The sequence below is a fragment of the Monodon monoceros genome, unplaced genomic scaffold (genome assembly GCF_005190385.1).
Source record: "Monodon monoceros isolate NGI ecotype Baffin Bay Population unplaced genomic scaffold, NGI_Narwhal_1 Super_Scaffold_13, whole genome shotgun sequence".
Lineage (NCBI taxonomy): Eukaryota > Metazoa > Chordata > Mammalia > Artiodactyla > Monodontidae > Monodon > Monodon monoceros.
The window spans coordinates 26,183,360-26,203,892 of NW_021703769.1; the positions used below are offsets into that span (position 1 = coordinate 26,183,360).

The 20,533-nt window shown below is 46.9% G+C and overlaps 2 protein-coding genes across 6 annotated transcripts in view; both read right to left on the bottom strand.

Moving 5' to 3' along the window:
* Positions 1 to 636, bottom strand: part of LOC114894372 (dynein heavy chain-like) — an 825-nt gene extending 189 nt beyond the window's left edge. Inside the window, exon 1 of the mRNA XM_029220932.1 lies at positions 1 to 636. This exon is cut by the window's left edge and continues 189 nt beyond it. Coding sequence (XP_029076765.1) covers positions 1 to 276 — 276 coding nt within the window. The 5' untranslated portion in view covers positions 277 to 636.
* The window catches only part of HCK (HCK proto-oncogene, Src family tyrosine kinase), a 38,746-nt gene extending 28,627 nt beyond the window's left edge, over positions 1 to 10,119 (bottom strand). For 2 of the 5 annotated variants that reach the window (XM_029220928.1, XM_029220927.1), the window contains exons 1-2: positions 9,867 to 10,116; positions 2,011 to 2,126 (exon numbers count right to left, since the gene is read on the bottom strand). In XM_029220928.1, coding sequence (XP_029076761.1) covers positions 2,011 to 2,102 — 92 coding nt within the window. In that variant the 5' untranslated portion in view covers positions 2,103 to 2,126; positions 9,867 to 10,116. Of the gene's footprint in view, positions 1 to 2,010; positions 2,127 to 9,866 lie in introns of all 5 variants that reach the window. The other 3 variants (XM_029220931.1, XM_029220929.1, XR_003793192.1) reach the window with 2 other exon arrangements.
* Positions 10,120 to 20,533: the final 10,414 nt, after the last annotated feature.

Genomic DNA, 20,533 nt, shown 5'->3' on the forward strand with positions numbered 1-20,533 from the left:
GATGTAGGTATAGATGTGGACGTCGATGTAGATATGAATGTGGATGTGGATGTGGATGTAGGTGTAGATGTGGGTGTAGATGTAGATGTGGATGTGAATGTGGATGTAGGTATAGATGTAGATGTAGGTATAGATGGAGATGCGGATGTGGATGTAGATGTAGGTATAGATGTGGATGTAGCTATAGATGTAGATGTGGATGCAGGTATAGATGTGGGTATAGATGTAGATAGGGATGTAGAAAACTGGAGCTCTTGGGAGCCGTCCTGACATCATGAATGGAGGGACTGCCTTTGAGTGAAGCCATCACAAAGGACAGCAGAGCTGAACAATGGAGACAATGTGATTCCTGAAGACATGTCTGAACACCTGGATCCAGCTATGCCTAAAACTTTCCAGCCTCAGAATTTTTCTAATTCACGAGCAAGTAAATTCTCAATTTTGCCTAAGCCAGTTTGAGTTGGATTTCTGCAACTTGTACCCAAAGAGTCCTCACTGATTCTTGCATATCCCTGGGCCACACTCTGGATTGAATGAACTAGAGTTTCTGGGGATGTAGGCCTGGAATCTGCATTTCTAACAATTCTTTAGGAGATTCTTATCACACTAAAATTTGAGACCAACCAATGTAGTGGAATGAAGGCCAAACTTGGGGTCTGAATACTTGGGTTTGGATCCCAGTTCTGCCACTGACTGGCTGTGTAACCTTGAGTAAGTCACTTCCCCTCTCTGAGCCTCATTTTCTTCCCTGTATAATAGAAGGCACTTGCTTCTCAAGCTTGTGGGACAGAGATGTGAAAGCCTTTTTAAAATTTCTGAAAACACATGTTTCTTGTCTAATCTGATTCGAAACCAGGCTCTGAGGGCAGAAGTGGCCTGCCTGGCCCCAGACTAACTTAGAACAGCTGATCCCTGACAAAGACACTTGCTCAGGTCACTGCTGAACTGGGACCTGAAACCAGCTCCTCGTTCCCTCAGCTTCTGCAGGTGCTGCATGGAAGGGAAATGAGAAAGTCCAGCTTGCTTGGCCTGGCTGCTTCCCATGGTCACCGTGCTGGCTATGGAGGCCTCAGAGACGCCTCCTGAACTCTCAGAGCCAAGCCCAGGTCCTGCCTGTGCATCCTGTGGATCGGGCAGGAGATGGTTTTCTAGGAGCTTTTAGGCTCAAGCAGAGGCTTGTGAAGGCTGGGGGAGAGAAGCCCTGGAGTTTGGTCCCACCTCTGCCACAGACTCACTGTGTGACCTCAGGCAAGTCCCAGCCTCTCTCTGGGCCTCAGTTTCCCCAAATATGAAGTGAGATGTTGGATGATAAGCTCTCTGAAGGGAACAGCTATAGTTCTTTCCTGAGTAGCATCTACTCCTCCTTCTTTTGACAACAGCTCCCCAGTTTTCTTTGGGAACCACCCTTCCCCCATTCTCAACCCATGGATTGTGGTAAAGCTGACTTCAACCTCTGGCTGTAGGGGTGGGTCTGTGACCAAGTCTGGCCAATCAGTAATAGAAGTAGAGATGGGCATGTGACTCAATCCTGGCCTGTGAGAATCATCCGTTTGGCTGGAAAAGAGGCTTGCAGTTGCAAAGCAGAGCCAAGAAATGAAGAAATACAGATTCTCCAGCCCTACCTGAAGTTGATGTGCTCGTGGACTTTCCAATAACCCCCTTCTTCTGTTTGAGCCAGTTTGAGTTAAATTTCTGCTCCCTTAAACCTCAGAGGGTCCTGCCCAGTGCAAAGGAAATTCTTACAAGGGATTGCAATTCATACTCAAGTGTTAATGGCTTACGGGAAAGACTGCCTTGATAGGAAGTTTGATGGAAGAAAGTAAAGAGAGTACTAGACCCATTAGAGTAGGTGAGGGTGTGTGAAGTATGGACCCCATGAAGATGACGGCACTGAAGCCATGCTTAGAAAGGGCTTCCATATATATCTGTGGAATGAATATATTGTGTTCAACCTTCTCTAGGCCTGACCATACTTGGCTGAAGTCAGCAGGACCAGAATTATGAACCCACCTGTCAGATGGGGAAATGGAGGCCCACGGCAGAGAGCATCCCCAGGTGATCAGTGGCAAGTAGAACAAGAACTCAGCTCTCCTGCCTCTCATACTTCACTGGGTCAGCCTCAGAAGCTGCAGTGGGGAAAGGGGAGGGGGGATGAGTTAACACAAACAGGAAGCTTAGGAAGGCAGACCGCCAGAGGCCCAGGGCTCAAGACTGTCCAGTTAGAGGAAACTTCCCTTCTCTGAATAGCTCAGCCATGGGGGTGGGGGAGAAAGCATTTCACTATGAGGGACCAAGTCCCTGAAGAGTTTTCAGGAGTGCAGAGCCCTACAGCTCCCTCTTCTCGAGTTCCCTGACTGTCTTCTGAATGAACCAGCCAAACCTTCAAGTGACTGTTATCCATAATGGACATTTAGGGGTCACCCCTGTCTCCCCATCTCTTCCCTTTTCTGACCCTCAGCTTCTTTCTGATCAAGAGCTCAAAACTTTGACTTCGCAAACAGGAAGGGACTGGAGAGACCTTTGTTTTACAGATGGGAGCAGCAGCCCCAGAGAGGGCGGGTGTCATGACCTGGTTTACACAAAAGCAAGTGACAGAGCAACACACTGAAGAGGAACTCGGGCCTTTGGTCATTTGCCTCACTTGGCCAGAGGGTTGGCTCTGAGATGCATGTGTTCCAACCACTTGTTCCAAACATGTAGTAAGTTTTTAGCATGTTCAATGTTACCTCTGGGTCACCTGGTCAACTCCAGAACTCAAGGGCACTTGCGAACCTCCTTAGAATAATACTATCTTTAAGGTAGGCAGGGGGCAGGGAAGTTTGGAAAACATAGGATGGGATTTGAAGCCAGAAAGAGCTGGGTTTGAATCCCCATTCTGCCTCTTACAGAAGTGAGCCTTTTAAAAATATAAGTCAAGTCATGTCACTCCTCTGCTCAGAACCTCCTGGGGCTGCCACCTCACTTGGAGTAAAAGCCCAACTCCCCTCTATGGCTGGCAAGGCTCCATGACCTGGAATCCCCTCAACCTCACAGTCCTGTCTCCTGCAGCCCTCCCTTGATTTTTCCATTTCAGCCACACTAGCCTCTTGCTACTCTTCAACTCACCAACCATGTGTCCACCTCAGGACCATTGCACATGCTGCTTTCTGGAATGTTCGTCACCCAGAAAGCCTCTTTCTCTTCATGCAGATCTCTTTGCAGATCTCACTTTCTCAGAGGGGTCTTCCCTCATCACCCTGGCTAAGATAGGAACTCCGCCCCCAACTCCCATCACTTTCTGGCCCCTTCCCAGCTCTATTCTTCATGGCTTTACCCACCACCTAACGTGGCAATTCTACTGAGAGCAGAATTGACAAATGGCCCCAGCTGCTGTGCTTTGAAGACCATCACTGTTGCCATGGGCTGCTCCCAGCCAGGGACTGAGTGTGGCGGGGATACTGAGGCAGGCCCGTGCCAGGGGGACCTCTGATAGGAGACTTTGGCTAAGGGCTCTTTGACAGCCTTGCCAACCTTCCTTAGAACTGCCCTGCAGTCTAAGACACTTCCACCTTCCCTTCCTTGCTTGTTCTCTTCCTTTCTCCCTCCTTCCTTCATTTGGAGTCAGACGTGCCTGCTATCTGATGGCTCTCCTAGCCTCTCCTGGCTTCTCCCACAGGCATTCCCTCTAATCAATTTCTTACACATTTAATCTCTCTGAGAGTCTGCTTCTCAAAGGACCTGAACTAACACACCTATTGTTACCTGTGGATGTATCATCTGTCCTCCCATAGAAAGTAAGATACATGAGGGTAATGATTGTTTGGTACATGGCTATATACTAGTGTGCAAAACTAGGACACAGTAGGTGCTCAATAAATTCTTGACTAATTGAACAAAGTGCCCTTTAGCTGCCAGGGTGCCCTAGATTTCCCCATTTAAACAATAGTTACAAATGTGTGTTTAAACTGAGAAGGACTCTCCATGTTTGTTTATCTCTGCTTGGAGAGGAACAAAGTCTTTCCTTGATTGAAGCTGAGTGGAGGTGGCCCCCTTCAGAAAGGACATGGTGGCCAGTTCACCCCAGGGACAACTTTTCACTTCAACCTCCCAACGTGCTCCGAGGTCAGCTGTCCCCAAATCTGTCCTCAGTAAATGGAAACTTCAAAGCCAAAAAAACACATCCTCTGACCCTTTTACACTTATTCTTTTATAGTTGACAGAGCCTATTCTTTTCTGTTTTGGTGGGTATGTGTTTTTGCTTTTAAAATTACCTTTCATCACCTAGTAAAACAATACACCGTCCTTGTTAAAAATGAAAACAAGGACTTCCCTGGTGGTCCAGTGGTTAAGACTTCACACTTCCACTGCAGGGGACCCGGGTTTGATCCCTGGTCGGGGAACTGAGATCCTGCATGCCTTCGCGGGGTGGCCAAAAAATTTTTAAAAAGAAAAATCGAAAACAATACAGCAAAATCGAAGTCACCCTTGGAGTAAGGCTTGTAAGGTACCCTTTACAGGCTCTCCACGGCCACCCCTCCCCCCTCCAGGTAGCCTCTGCATGTGCGTTTGCATACATGTACTATATCAGAGAAGATGCTGTCGGCGCTCTGCCCCATAGCTCAGCGCTTCACCATTTCCGAACACTCGCTGGACGTCCAACTGCTAGCACTTGCATCTCTTTGCCTAAGAGATTTCTCTGTGGCCCTTGGTGCCTGCTCTGCCCTTGAGCTTGGCAAGTGGAAGTGCTAGAGAATCACCATCCCTCAGGAGCAGCCCTCGACCAGTGGCTGACAGGAGCAGGCAGATAAATACCCCAGTTCCTTTGCTTCTCAAGTGCGGTCATCAGCTCCCAGTGGAAATGAGCTCCAGGTGCCCACAGCGGGCCTGGCTTGATAACACACCTTGATTGGCTGCCTTCTCTCCTTGTTTTGCTTCCCCACTCTCCTACCAGGGTTTTCTGGGATCTGCTCCCAAATAAACTAAGTAGTAAATGCATTTGAAATCTTTTCTATGGTCTGCTTCTGGGGCAACTCAATCTGAGACGTATATACCTATAGAAAATATGGAGTATCTTTTTTTGTGCGTGTTAACATCAAAGGAATACTGTTCTGCACACATCATGAGGCAGTATTCTTATTCCCATTTTTTAGATGAGGAAATTGAGACTCAGAGAGTGAAGGAGTTTGCCTGATGCATCACGACTTGTACGAGGCAATGTCAGCACTCAAACTCAGGTCTCCTGTGCTCTGTCTACTGTGCTTCATTGCTCTGGCAGAGCAACCTATTCTCTTGGTTGCACCTAAGTCTCCTGGACCAAAGGATTTCATGGTGATGGTGGGAGCTCGGGCAGGTGTCATAGGGCAGGATTAGGAATGCAAGCCCCAGTGCAGTGCCATCCAGAGGGTGCAGCATGTGTGGCTGCAGCCACTGCCAAGAACAGGGCACGTTTTACATTCAAGCAAGGGTTTCTTCTGTATCATTACCCATGCCTCTGAAAGTACACTAAAACTCCCAGTCCTGGGGTGGAGGAAACCGGAGAAATGGGATGGGGATCAAAATGCTGTGAGGGGGGACTTCCCTGGCGGTCCAGTGGTTAAGACTTTGCCTTCCAATGCAGGGAGTGCGGGTTCAATCCCTGGCTGGGGAGCTAAGATCCCACATGCCTCGTGGCGAAAAAACGGAAACATGAAAACAGAAGCAAAGATTGTAACAAACTCAATAAAGACTTAACAAAAATGTGCTGTGAGGGTTTGCTTAGAAAGACAGAGGCTAAGAGAGATTGTACTACTAACTTTGTGTGTAACTTTGGGAAAGTTACTTACCCTCTCTGGGCCTGACATTTCTTTTCTATTTAAAGGGAGGCCTTGTCATGATTGGAGGGCTGGGCTTGAAAACTCAAGTGGCTATAGGGGCCCACAGGGCCATCCACATGGGGAAGGTGGTCTGGGCAAGGGTGCTGCAAACCGGACAGCTCGGGGGCAGTCTACAGGGCAGCCCCATTCAGCATCACCAATGCTACCATGAGTCAATAGCAGAGGAGCACAGGAGATTGGTCTAGAACCTTGGGGTTCTAGTCCCAGGACTGTCAGCTCCTCCAGTTTTTCAAGAGAAGACAGAAATCCAGGTTTATGTGATCTCTCTCGACTTTAAATGTTAGCAACTAATTTAAAAAGAATCACTTTGTGGGGTCAATTGAAATACACCTACTTGCTGAAATACCTCCTAGGCAAGGGAGGGAGGGACTGTTCAACGTCCCTCAATTCCGTATTTTTGAGAGGCCCTACTATGTGCCAGGTGTTAGAGATACAGTAGTTTAGGAGACAGACATGTCTGTGCCCTCATGGGACTTAACTTCTAAAATAGTTTAAAGTCCAAGCCCTGACCAGTCCGTTGAATGCAGACAACTTTCTCCTCACCCTCTGGGGTAAGGGGCCCCACAGAGCATCCTGATTGGGGTGAGATTAAGATTCATGCTTCCCACGCCCATTAGGATGGCTCTAATAATAATTTTTTTTTTTTTTTTTTGCGGTACGCGGGCCTCTCACTGTTGTGGCCTCTCCCGTTGCGGAGCACAGGCTCCGGACGCGCAGGCTCAGCGGCCATGGCTCACGGGCCCAGCCGCTCCGCGGCATGTGGGATCTTCCCGGACCGGGGCACGAACCCGTGTCCCCTGCATCGGCAGGCGGACTCTCAACCACTGCGCCACCAGGGGAGCCCTCTAATAATAATTTTTTAAAAAGGAAAATAGCAAGTGTTGGCCACAATGTGGAGAAATTGGAACTCTTGTACATTGCTGATGGGAATATAAAGTAGTGGAATACAGTCTGGCGATTCCTCAAAAGTTAAACATGGAATTACCATATGACCCAGAAATTCAACTCCTAAGTATATACCCAAGGGAATTGAAAACAGGTGCTCAAATATATGTACATGCATGCTCATAGCAGCACCATTCACAATAGTCAAAACGTGGAAACAACCTGAATTTCCATCTATAGATGAATGGATAAACAAATTGTAACGTATACATACAATGAAATACTATTCAGCCATAAAAGGAATTAAATGTGTCAGTATTTAACTGGATGAACCTTGAAAACATTACGTTAAGTGAAAGAAGCCAGTCACAAAAGGTGTGGCTTTGTGTGATTCCGTTTACATGAAATACCCAGAATAAATTAATCCAGCGATACAAAAAAGCAGGTTGGTGGCTGCCAAGGGCTGAGAGGAAGGAGGAACAGAGTAACTGCTTAACGTATGGCGTTTCCTTCTGGGATGATGAAAATGTTTTGGAACTACACAGAGGTGCTGATTGCACAGCACTGTGAATGTGCTAAATGCCACTGCATTGTTCACTTTAAAATGGTTAACTTTATAATGTTATGTGAAGTTCATCTAAGAATAGTTTTAAAAATTACAAACTACACAAAAGTGCTTTGCTAGGATGGTTAAACAAATTATGGTGCCTCCAAACAGTGGAATATTATTCAGCCATTCAGAAATCGAGGATGTTTTAATGACATGGAAAAATGCTTACAATGTAATACTAAGTAAACAAGTGGGATAAAAATTGCATATGCAGCATTTTACTAATTATGTTAAATAAAATGTGCACAAAAAAGACTATAAAAATAAGCTAAAATGTTTGTTATCCAAAATTTTTTTTAAAAGATTCATGCTTCCAGGAATTCCCTGATGGTCCAGTGGACCGTCCCTGACTCCCTGAATTCCCTGACTCAGTGCTTTCACTGCTGTGGCCGGGGTTCAATCCCTGGTCGGAGAACTGAGATCCCACAAGCTGCGAAGTGCGGTCAAAAAAACAAACAAAAACCAAACAACAACAAAAGATTCATGCTTCCACTGCTTCAGCATCTACTAAGCGTCAGTCATAGTGAACGAGACAAATGAAGATTTTTGCCCTCCTGCAGTAGAGAACAGGCGACAGTGGCCCTGGGTCTAGAAAGAGCTGGAAGGTCAGCAGAGCCAGATTCTTTCTTCTCTCTTCTCTGCCCCAGACTCCCTGGGTGACCCTTTCACGCCTCAGTCCTCCTCATACGCAAAAGCTGCCCCTCGGGAGAGCCATCCAGCCTCTTGGTGTTTTCCCCTAGAAACACCTGTACATGCACCCAAGACCACACATCCAGGCTGGCCCCAGCAGTATTGTGTGTTGTCGTGAACCCATGGAATAACTTGTATGTTCATCACCAGGGGAATGAGAAGTAAGGTAGGATGGTCCCCTGCTGGGATCCTCCACTTAGAAGGAATAAACTAGAGCTCTGTTTCTTATCCTGGCTAGACCCTGACAACTTAATGATAAGAAGGCAAGGGAAAATGAAACTGCAGAAGAATCGCACAGTTATATAGCATATATGTAGATCCTTAAAACACGAAAAACAATTTTATGTATTGTTTATGTACCCACATATATGTAATACATTTTTTAAAGGCACAGACAGGAAGCACTGTAATTCATGACAGAGGTTGCCTCTGGGGAGGAAGAGAAACAGAACTGAGAGGGATACAAGGTGGGGGAGGCTTCAATTTTAACTGTTACTTTTAGTAATTTGATGTTTTAAAAAACTGAAGCAAACAGGACAAAATGTGAACATTTGTTAATTCTGGGTGGTGGGTTCCTGGGATATTTAGTATATTATTCTCTTCATTTTTCTGTATTTTAACCTCACCCCCTTCAAAAAAAAAGGATAGTGAAAATAAAGCAGTGAAGAGAACCAGTATCTATTGAGGGCTTTCTCTGTGATGGCCAAAGTGGTCCTCAAAGTGTGTCCCCGGGACAGGCAGCATCAGTATCACCTGGGAATGCAAATTCTTGGGGTCCGGTGCCAGATTTACGGAGTCATGAACTCTGGGGTCAAGACCCAGAAATCTGTGTTTTAACAAGCCTTCTAGATGATTCTGTTGTTCCGCTAAAATATGAGAACCACCGGGCTAGGCTGTAATAGCTATGACAATAGTTAACCCGTATTAACCAATTAGACCTGTCAGTTCTCTAAGAGCGTTCCTTCAGCAACTCAATCTAATCTTCAAAACAACCCTATGAAGGAGCCACATTTTAATTATCCACATTCTACAGTTGTGGAAATGGAGGCACAGAAAGGCTAAATCCGCTGCCCAAGGTCCAACAGGCAGGTTGCTCCCAGAAACCCTTTACCCAACCACTACACTAAACTGTCACTTACATGACCTCTAACATATTCTAGCTCACTGCAGCCTTGGAAGAAAGACTTAGTAGCCCTCTTTGGCAGATGAGGAAATTGGAATTTAGGGAGGGAGAGTGACTTGTCCAAGGTCTCACAAGGAGGAAAGTCAGGGGCCACACATCCTGTTGTCTGTCCAGGAGGTTTTGGGGTTTGACCTAGACCCCCTGGGGATCAGGGCCTAGCTGGGAGGAGGAGGGGGCTCAGCGAGCTGACCCAGCTGCAGCCCTGCCTGGGCTCGCACCGTCACGCCTACGGCCAGCTGTCCCCTTCCCCACTATGGCTGCCAACCCGCCGTGACCGTGACGGTCACCCACCCCCACCAGGAACCGTAAGGGCCTTCCCCTCCCGGGCTCCGTGAAGCCTTTTTTTTTTTTTTTTTTCCTTTTGCAAAAGGGGAACCTGGACTGCCCAGAGAAGTGGCGGCTCAGGCACAAAGTCACCCTACAGCTTTCCCAGGCTCGCCGCCAGGCAATTCCGCTGTTCATCTGGGCACCCTCCCCCGCGGGTCGGCCCCCGCATCCCACCTCCTGTCCGCCGCTCCCACGAAGGTCCCTTTTCCGGGCAACCCAACCTACGCGGCTCACCACCCCGGGTTCCCTCCGCAGCCCGAAGACCCTCAGGCCGAGGGTCACGGGCCGCTGTCCCCGAACCCGTGTGCGCTGCACTCACCTGGGCGCCCGCTCCTCGTCCCGTGGGCAGCCCGGATCCTCGCAGCTCGAGCGCCCCCCCAGCTCGGCAGCCCCCGGCGTCCCGGGCGCTCGTGCCCTAGGGAAAATGGACTGACTTTCGAGAAGAGGCTGGGGCTGCGCTCCGAGGGGCTTCGGGGCCGCGCGTCTTATGGGGCCCCTCTCGTGCTGGACTGTCCGCGTCCCTCCCACTTGCTTCTAGTTCCCGGCGGTGCGCCCGGGGTTGAACCAGGGACGCGGTGTCGCCCACAGGCCATCTGGGCTCCTTAGCCGCGCCCGGAGTGATGCTAACCCCGCCCCCAAGTGTCTTAAACCCGCCCCCGAAGATTCTAACCTCACCCCAGGGACTCTAATCTCTGTCCCCACCTCCTAAAATCCTAATCCCGCTGCCTAAGGATTTTTTTAAACACCGCCCATCCAAGGTTTCTAACCCTGCCCCCAAGAATCCTAACCTTGTCCCTGAGGGATAATAACCCCGCCCCCAAGAATTTTAACCGGCCCTTCAAAGGTCCTAACCCCCAAATAACCTAACACCTCCCCCAATGTATTCTAACGTTGCCTCCCATCGCCCTAATCCTGCCCTAAAGGATTCTAAACCCCACCCTTCCGAGAACCCCAACACCTCATCTCCTCCTCCTGAGATCTTAATTCTGCCCCAAAGGATTTTGAATCTCACATCTGAAGGAATTTTAACCTCGCCTACCGGAGATTTCTAATTCTGCCCCCAGGATTTTAATCCTGCCAACGGAAGGATACTAACCCTTTTCATTTTTCTTTTTTTTTTTTTTCTCCCGGTACGCGGGCCTCTCACTGCTGTGGCCTCTCCCGTTGCGGAGCACAGTCTCCGGACGCGCAGGCTCAGCGGCCATGGCTCACGGGCCCAGCCGCTCCGCGGCATGTGGGATCTTCCCGGACCGGGTCACGAACCCGTGTTCCCTGCATCGGCAGGCGGACTGTCAACCACTGCGCCACCAGGGAAGCCCCTAACCCTTTTCTTGAAAAGATTCTAACCCAGCCCTCAGGATTTATTACCCTAATCCTAGGGATTCTAATCTCTCTCCTGAGCGATCCCAACCTGTTCCCATAGGATTTTAATCCGCCCCCCAGGATTCTAATCCGGCCCATCCAAATATTCCATCCCTGCCTTCCAGGGTTTCTGATGGCACCTATCAAAGGATTCTAAACCCTTTCAGGAGGATCCTAATCCCACCCTCATCATTCTCACAGCATTCTAAATCCACTCCTCCTCCCCCAAGCATTCCCCACCCTTCCAATCGCCACCTCCTAGCCCGGGCCCCTCCCCACACCGCGTCCCAAGCCTTCCCGGCCCTTCTGTGGTCTGCGGTTTCCGCTCCGCAGGCCCCTGGCGATTCAAACGCCAAGCAAAGTTCCTTGCCTGCAGGAACCAGACTGCCTTACTCCTTGCAGGCTTCCTGGCAGCTCAGAGGAGTTCGAAAATTGAGGGGGCGGCAAGTGGGGCTGGAGGGCACAGCTGGAGGCCGCAGATGAGTGAGATGTGCCCAGGGCCAGGCAAGGGCAGAGCACATCTCCTCCTGGAAAGAGAGGGACTGTCGCCTTAAATTCTGCTGGACACACCTCCAAAATGTACGGGAATCCTACTGTGTCTCTGTAGTCCCACTGCTACCAGCCAGTTCAGACCACCATCATCTCTCCATTCATTCATTCAGCAAGATTGTGCTGGGCGCTGGGCTACACAGGGCTGGCTTCTTGGCCTCAGCACTATTGACATCTAGGTCCTGAAGTTCTTTGTTGTGGGGTCTGTTTTGTGCATAGTAGAATGTTGAACAGCATTTCTGGATTTAATCCACTAGATGCCAGTAACAACCCCCTTCCCCATTTGTGACAGCCCAAATGTTTCCAGACATGACCAAACGTCCTGGGGGGGAGGGGGACAGACCATGGATGAGAAAGATAATGACTCTGCTCTTATGTGTTTTGTTTATGTACTTAAATACATGTATGCACTTTTAAAAAGTAGAAAACGGGGGACTTCCATGGTGGTGCAGTGATTAAGAATCCGCCTGCCAATGCAGGGGACACAGGTTCAATCCCTGGTCTGGGAAGGTCCAACATGCCGCGGATAAGCCCCGGCACCACAACTACTGAAGCCCGAGCGCCACAGTGAGAAGCCCGCGCACCGCAAACAAGTGTGGCCCCGGCTCACTGCAACTAGAGAAAGCCGGTGCGCAGCAATGAAGACCCAACGCAGCCAAAAAAAAAAAAAAAAGTGGATAATGGGTTTTTATATATATATATATATATATATATATATATATATTTATTTATTTTATTTTTGGCTGCGTTGGGTCTTCTTTGCTGCGTATGGGCTGTCTCTAGTTGCAGCGAGCAGGGGCTACTTTTCACTGGGTGCGTGGGCTTCTCATTTCAGTGGCTTCTCTTGTTGTGGTGCCCGGGCTCTAGGTGCACGGGCTTCAGTAGTTGTGGCTCACCGGCTGGAGAGCGCAGGCTCAGTAGTTGTGGCGCCCGGGCTTAGTTGCTCCATGGCAAGTGGGGTCTTCCAAGACCAGGGATCAAACCATTGTCCCCTGCATTGGCAGGTGGATTCTTAACCACTGTGCCACCAGGGAAGCCCCTAGATGTTTTAATTGTGTGTTTAAGTTACTTGGATGGTACTTATTCAGTTTTGTCCTTTTTTTCCCACTCCATCACTAGATACTATTAATATCTAGCCATGTTGCTGAAGGTCATTGTCTACATCCTCCATAGTCTATTTATCCATTCCCCTAGTCATGGACACCCAGATTGCACACAACTTCACGCTACCATAAACAATGCCACTGTGGACATCCTGATATGTGTCCCCTTATGAACCCATGTGAGAATTTTATAAAGACTTGCTTTGCCAAGAATGACAGATTCTTGCAGAGTGGCTGCTGCCTGGATTCCTCTCCTGCCATTTCCCCGTATCTTGTCCCTTGGTATCCTCTGCTGGTCTTAATTTGAGTTCCCCAGAAGCAGACCCTAGACATGGATTCAAGTGAAAGTCAGTTATTTAGAAGGTGCAGAAAACACTGGTAAGGGAGTGGGTGAATGAGACAGGCAAGGGAAGAAAGCCAATGAAGAGAGCATTATCGGGCTTCCCTGGTGGCGCAGTGGTTGAGAGTCCGCCTGCCGATGCAGGGGACACGGGTTCGTGCCCCGGTCCGGGAAGATCCCACATGCCGCGGAGCGGCTGGGCCCGTGAGCCATGGCCGCTGAGCATGCGCGTCCGGAGCCTGTGGTCCGCAACCTGAGGCTTGAGGGAGCTGGGGTATTTATACACCAATGCCTGCCAGACATTGGATGAGGGCTGCTCCCAGGGGGATATTAATCCGTCAGCATTTCTGGTCTGCCCCATGCATGCTCCAGTCACCAGAGAGAGCCTCTAGGAAGAGAGATGCAGGTTCCCGGGACATTTAGAGGGTCATTGTCAGCATCAGCTACATCTTCTTCCAAAAGTCTGCCATTCTGATGGCAAAGGACCACTGATAGCTGAAACATTCTCCTGCTAACAGCCAATTTCCCCAATTTTTTTGGTATTCAAGTGATGCTGCAAATAAAAATTCTTGTATGTGTTCCCAAAGCCCCTATCAACTTTATTGCGGCATAATCTTATAAATAAAATGCACCATTTAAAATACTCAGCTTGCTGAGTTTGGGCAACTGTATACATCTGTGTAACCACCACACTAATCAAGATATAGAACATTTCTATCCCTCCCAAAAGTTCCCTTATACCCTGTTGCACTCAACTTCTCCCACTCATTTCCTAAGGTAACAACTGATTGGATTTTTGTCATTATAGATTAGCTTTGTCTTTTCTGGGATTTTACATAAATGCAATCATACAGTATGCTTCTTTTTCATCTGTCTTTTTACTCACATATTGCTTTTAGGAGTTTCCATGTTGTTTCATATTCTAGTATTTTGTTCCTTTTCACTGCTGAGAAGTATTCCATAGTACCGATGTATCACTATTTGTTTATCCATTTACTTTTTGGTGAATATTTGGGTTCCTTTTGTTACAAGAATAAAGCTGTTATGAACATTCATGTACAAGTCTTTGTGTGGACATGTTTTCATTTCCATTGGTTAAATACTTTGGACTGGAATTGCTGGGTCATATAGTAAGTGTATGTTTAACTTTACAATACAATGCTAAATTGGTTTTCAAAGTAACTGTACCATTTTGCATTCCTACCAGTGATGTATGGTTTCCAGTTTTGTCACATCCTTGTTAATTTTGTATTGTCATTCTTTGTAATTAAAAAAATATTTTCCATCTAACTCATATTAGCATCAAAGAACATTGATACAATTACAAATTTTATGCTAAAGCACTGGCTTACTAGTATTTGGGGTGGCAAACATTTTGTCTACTCATGCATTCATTCATTCATCGTCATGGGGAGTATAGCTGGCCACAAGCAGTGGTGCTAAATACTGCATCTTTGGAGTCAGGCTAGAGTTCAAACCCTGGCACTGCCATTTATCAACTGAGTGATCTTGCACATATCAAGTCACCTCTCTGAGCCTCAGTTTCCTTATCTCTCAAGTGGGAATAATAATAGTACTTACCTCGGCGAGTCATTGTGAGAGTCAACTAACATCTTATGTCTGAGGGTGATAAGGATTAAAAGGAAAATAAAGCAAAGCAAGGGGAGAGGTAGCAGCGGTGGGGGAGGGGTGATGGTGTGACTTGAGACAGAGAGGCGGGGAAGGCCTCTCTGAAGAGGGAGCATGTGAGCAGAGACCTGCTGAATTGGGGGAGTGAGTCATGGGATGGTCTGGGGGAAGTGTGTTCCAAGCAGAAGGAATAGTAATGGCTAAGGTCCTGAGGTGCAACTGCACTTGATGTGTTGAAGGAACACAAGGAGGCCAGTGTACCTGGAACACAGTGGGCACAGGAGAGAATGATGGAGATGATGTTGGAGAAGTTGTGGGGTCAGACTGTGAGGCCGTGAACCTCCTGGTACTGATATTAAACTTTAATTGACACAAGATGGGAGCCATTGGAGGGTTCTGAGCAGAGGAGTAGGCCACAACTGGCTTGTGTTTTAATGGGATCTCTCTGGCTGCTGGGTGGAGAATGCATTAGACGGGCCAGGGGAAGCAGGGAACCCAGTGAGCAGGCTGAGGCAGTTCCCCAAAGGCAAGATGATGGTGGCATGCGCCGGGGTGGTGGCAAATGACAATTGTAGGAGCTCAAAGAAAGGATCAGAATGCTTGAAACTTTATGGGTATTCACAAGGAGAGTCATTGCAGCACCACTTTTACTAGGGAAGAACTGGAAATAACCTAGATGCCCATCATTTGGGGACTGGAAAAAAATGATAATACAGTAATGGAGTACCAAGCAGTTGTCAAAAGGATAATGATGTTTAAGAACAAATCATATTTCTATGCACTAGCAAAGAACAATCTGAAAATAAAGCTAAGAAAACAATTTCACTTACAATGTCAATGAAAAGAATAAAATTCTGGGAATCAATTTAACAAAAGAAATGCAAGATACTTGGAAAACTAAGAAACATTTTTTAAAATATTTATTTATTTATTTGGCTACGCCTGGTCTTAGCTACAGCACGCGGGATCTTCATTGTGCATGCGGGATATTTTTTCAGTTGTGGCATGCGGGATTTAGTTCCCTGACCAGGGATCGAACCTAGGTCCCCTGCGTTGGGAGCATGGAGTCTTAATCACTGGACCACCAGGGAAGTCCCCTAAGAAACATTCTTGAAAGAAGCTTAAGAAGACCTAAGTAAAGTCATCTCAGGGATGGAAAAGACATCTCGTGGAAAAGACATCCCTCTGTGGACTGGAAGACTTGATATTGTTAAGGTGATGGTACTCCCCAAAGTGACCAACCAAATCCCTATCAAAACCCCAGATGTCTCAAAATGAGGGACTTCCCTAGTGGTCCAGTGGTTAAGACTCCGCACTTCCAATGCAGGGGGCCCGCGTTAGATCCCTGGTCAGGGAACTAAGAATCCGCATGCCGCATGGCGTGGCCTGAAAAAAAAAAAAGAAAAAGAAAAGACAAGCCACAGAGTGGGAGAAAATATTTGCAAATCATACATCTGATAAGGTACTGGTATCCTAAATATTTAAATAACACTTACAACTCAATAATAAAAAGACAACATAATTGAAAAGTGGGCAAAAGATCTGAATAGATATTTCTCCGAAGAAGCTATACAAATAGCTAATAAGCACATAAAAAGATGCTTACTATCATTAGTCATCAGGGAAATACAAATTAAGCCCAATGAGATGCCACTTCACATCCATTAGAATGGCTAATAACAAAAAAGATAATAGCAACTGTTGATGAGACTATGAAGAAATTAGAACCTTCATATATTGTGGTGGGAACGTAAAATGGTGCAGCCCCTTTGGAAAACGGTGTGGCAGTTCCTCAAAACGTTAAACATGGAGTTACCATATGACCCAGCAATCCCACTCCTACGTGTCTGCCCAAGAGAATTGAAAATATGTCTACACAAACATTTGCATGTGAAATTTTCATAGCAACATTATTCATAATAGCCAACAAGTGGAACAACTCTGATGTCCATCAATGGATAAATAAAACGTGCTATATCCATTCAATGGAATATTATTTGGCAATAAAACAGTATGAAGTACTGATACATGCTACAACATGGGTGAACTTTGAAAATTTGTTAAATGAAAGAAGCCGATCACAAAAGTTCACATATTGTGTAATTCCATTTACATGAAATGTCCAGAATAGGCAAATCTACAGAAACAGAAAGTAGATTAGTGGTTGTCTAGGGCTGGGGGTTGGGGAGAAATAAGGGGTGACTGCCAGTGGGTTCGGGGTTTTTGTGGGGGGTGGGTAATGAAAATGCCCTAAAATTGATTGTAGTAATGGCTGCACAATTCTTTGAACATACTAAAAATTACTAGAGTGCACATTTAAATGGATGAATAAGTGAATTATAATTCAATAAAAAATATTTTTAAATGAAGAAAGTCGTTATGTACTAATAGGGAACATGTGGATAAGGGGAGGGGGAGCAAGGTGCACAACAGTTTCTATTGTATTTTACTATTTGTGCAGAACAGGAGAACAAGGATACGGGAATTTACCAGCACATGCCTCTGCGGAGTCAGGAAGGGCGCACAGAGGAAACAGCCCCAGTGGTTTCTTCCAGGGAAGGGAACTGTGTAGCTGGGTGACAGAGGAGGGAGGGAGACTTATTGGTCCTAGTATACCCTTTGTACTCTTGAATTTTGAATGACCTGAATATATTAACTATTCAAAAATAAAGTCATTTAAGAAATCAGAGACTTCATGGACAAGATAGAATTAGGGCTGGGTAGGACTTTTAGAGGATGAAGAGTCCAAAAAGGTTCTGGGTGTGCACTTGACACTGGGGCCAGTGGTGTAGGAATGATGGAAGCAAAGGCATTGAGACTGGACTGACTGCCTCTCACTAGCTGTGAGTTTGGTCAGGTTACTCAACTCCTCTCTGTCCCTGCTTCCTCATCTGCAAAGTGGAATGATAAGCGTGCTTACCTCACCAGGCCATTGAATCATTGCATATCAAGCTCATTACTGTGCCCTCACTTATATCATCTCATTTAATCTCTTTGAAATGGGGATTATTATAAGTGGATGGCTCAGAGAGGTAAAGACAGTTGCCCAAGGTCACACAGCCAGCAACAAATTGGAATCCAGGTCTGTGAGCCTCCAGTGTGCCTCCAAAGGCTGTGCTTGTAACGACTACACAAACCTAGTAAGTGTGCCCCGGAGATTAAGGAGTAGAGAGAGAGAGATGCTGATGGGAGGACATGATGCAGGGCTCAGTCCTGGAGGGAGGGCAGGAGCTAGGGAACAATGCAGTCTTCACTTTACAGGGGGTCAGAGGTTAGCTCCTTCAAAAGTATATTTTCCTATTTCCAGGAGCATTTGCATTTTATTTCAAATTCTTTGGGAACTGCTGATTGTTTTACATTCAAAACAGGATGGGGGATGGGGAAGAGAGCCACAAATGATTATTTCAAAGCCCAGATATTTCCCCTTTTACTTGCAAAGTAGCCAGTGTACACCCTCTCAGGCAGGAGGTCATTGCTGCCCTCTTTTTCCAAGAGAGGCAAACAAAAACCTGAGAAGACTAGCCCTTGAGAACCTCACAACAGCCCCCAGCAGGTCCTTGACCACTCTTCTTAAAAAACTCCTCCAGGGGCTTCCCTGGTGGCACAGTGGTTGAGAGTCCGCCTGCCGATGCAGGGGACACGGGTTCGTGCCCCGGTGCGGGAAGATCCCACATGCTGCGGAAAGGCTGGGCCCGTGAGCCATGGCCGCTGAGCCTGCGCGTCCGGAGCCTGCGCGTCCGGAGCCTGCGCTCCGCAACGGGAGAGGCCACAATAGTGAGAGGCCCGCGTACCGCAAAAACAAACAAACATACAAAAAAAACACACAAAACTCCTCCATCATCTGTAGCCCCCCATGCCCACCTCCACCCCTGCCCTGGCTTATTTTTCTCCGGAGAACTTGTCACCACCAGGCACTTTAATACATATTTATATGTTAAACTGTTTGTTGTCTATCTCTTCTACTTTTTTTTTTTTTGCAGGTTCACGCAGATACTATTCATGTGTATGTTTTTACAGATGGAGAAACTGAATGAATGAAGGAAACTGAATGAATGAAAGAAACTGAAGGAAGGAACCAAATGAATGAAAGTTTAGTGAATAACAGTGCCGGGATCAAAACCCTTCATTTGATTAATTCTATTAATATTTATTAAGGGTTTACTATGTGTAGTTTCCAGACTTTTCTCTACACGTTTACATACATATATAGGTAAATACAAAACCATGTTATTTAAAAAAAAAGAATGTACTCTCTGTACTACTGTACAAGCATGTCTTGGGGCTCTCTCCATGTTAATTCACCACTGAGTGTGAGTGAGGCTGGGGCCCAGGGACCTTAATCTCTCAGAATGCTGCCACGAGCTGGGAGGACAAAAATGGACAAGATAGTCTTGGCCCTCAAGCAACGCCCAATTCAATTAGGTAGACAAAAACTTAGACCAATAACTTAGATACAGAAGTGGAAAATTCTGTGGTAGAGAGGCACATGATATCGTAGAACCAAGTAGGAGGGACATTGGCCCAGCCTGGGGTGCATCAAGGAGGACTTCTTGAAGGAGGTGATCCATTGAGGCTTAAAGGATGATAGTGGAAGGTCATGGCAAAGGATTTTCCAGACAGAAGGTACAGCCTGACAAAGACTTGAGGGAGGAAAGCCTGGCCTGTTTGAGGAACCACAAACTTCTGTTTTGTTGGTGCCTGAAGCCCGAGGCAAGAGGAGGTAGACCATGAGGCTGGAGATGACAGCAGCAGCAGCGGATAAGGAGCTGGGGCTTTCTCATGAGGGTGACCAGGGAGACTGGGCTATGCGTTGTCTTGGAAGCTTACCTACCCCGGGTACCATCCTAGAGGCAGCCGACCTCTTGCTCAGGGGTGTGGCAGGGCTGAACCGGGATGGGGATGGTGGGGGGGTGTCAATGAAGTTGTTTTTCTGCCCCCAGCTGCGTGGCCACCTCCAGTTGATGGGTCCCCCTGGGGCGGGGGGGTACGGGACTGTTCGGTTTCACAACCCCCCTCCCTTCCCCCAGTGTCTCCGGAGGCCAAGAAAAGAGGAAGCGCTACGCGGACTTCCTCCTGGGTCCGGGTGCTTGCGAGCCCAGGCGGGTCTTTCGGAAGGGCGGGGGGAGGGGCGGGGCACAGAAGGACCTCTCCGCCCACATGCTTTCAGCAGAATAAAAAGGCCTGGCCTAGTCCCGCCCCCTTTCCTCGGTGGCCGAGGTCCTGCAGGGTGGGCCCAGGCCTGGAGCTGGGAGAGCGAGTTCGCATCCCAGCAGTCCTAACACACTGTCTCTTTCTGTACAGGACCTCCTCTCTGAGACTCACATCTTGAATGAGAGGGCACGTCCTATCCAGCAATTTAAAACTGAGGCGATGTGTATGAATGAATATGGAGAGAGTCCCAAGATAGCTTTCAGAATAGTATAGAGTACATTCATTAAAAAACAAACAAAAAGCCCAACAAACCAACCATGGTTTTGTATTTACCTATATACGTGTGTAAATGTGCAGAGAAAGGTCTGGAAACTACACAGCCGACAAGAACAGAGATTGTCATTGAAAGAAGAAAGGAACGTTGGGATCAGGGAGAAAGAGATGAACTTTCTTCTATTTTTTTAAAACTAGAGTGTATTTGTTTTTATTTGTGTAATTAAAATGATAATAATAAATGAGAAGATTGGAATATATGGTTATGGAGGGTCTTTTTCCCCAAACGTTTTATTATGAAACTTCCCAAACATACAGCAAAATTGAAAGACTTTTACAACAAAACCCCTATGCTCACCACCTTCATTCTACCATTAACATTCTACTTGCTTCATCACGTCTGTCCATCTAGCTGTACATCAATTAATCTTTGAAATGTATTTCAAAGTAATTTACTTTGGCATACGTATTAGTTCAATGTTTGCTTACAAAATTTAATGTAAAATTTACACACAACAAAGTGAATAAGGTTAAGTGTTCATTTGCTGAATTTTTGCAAATGGATATACATCCATGTAA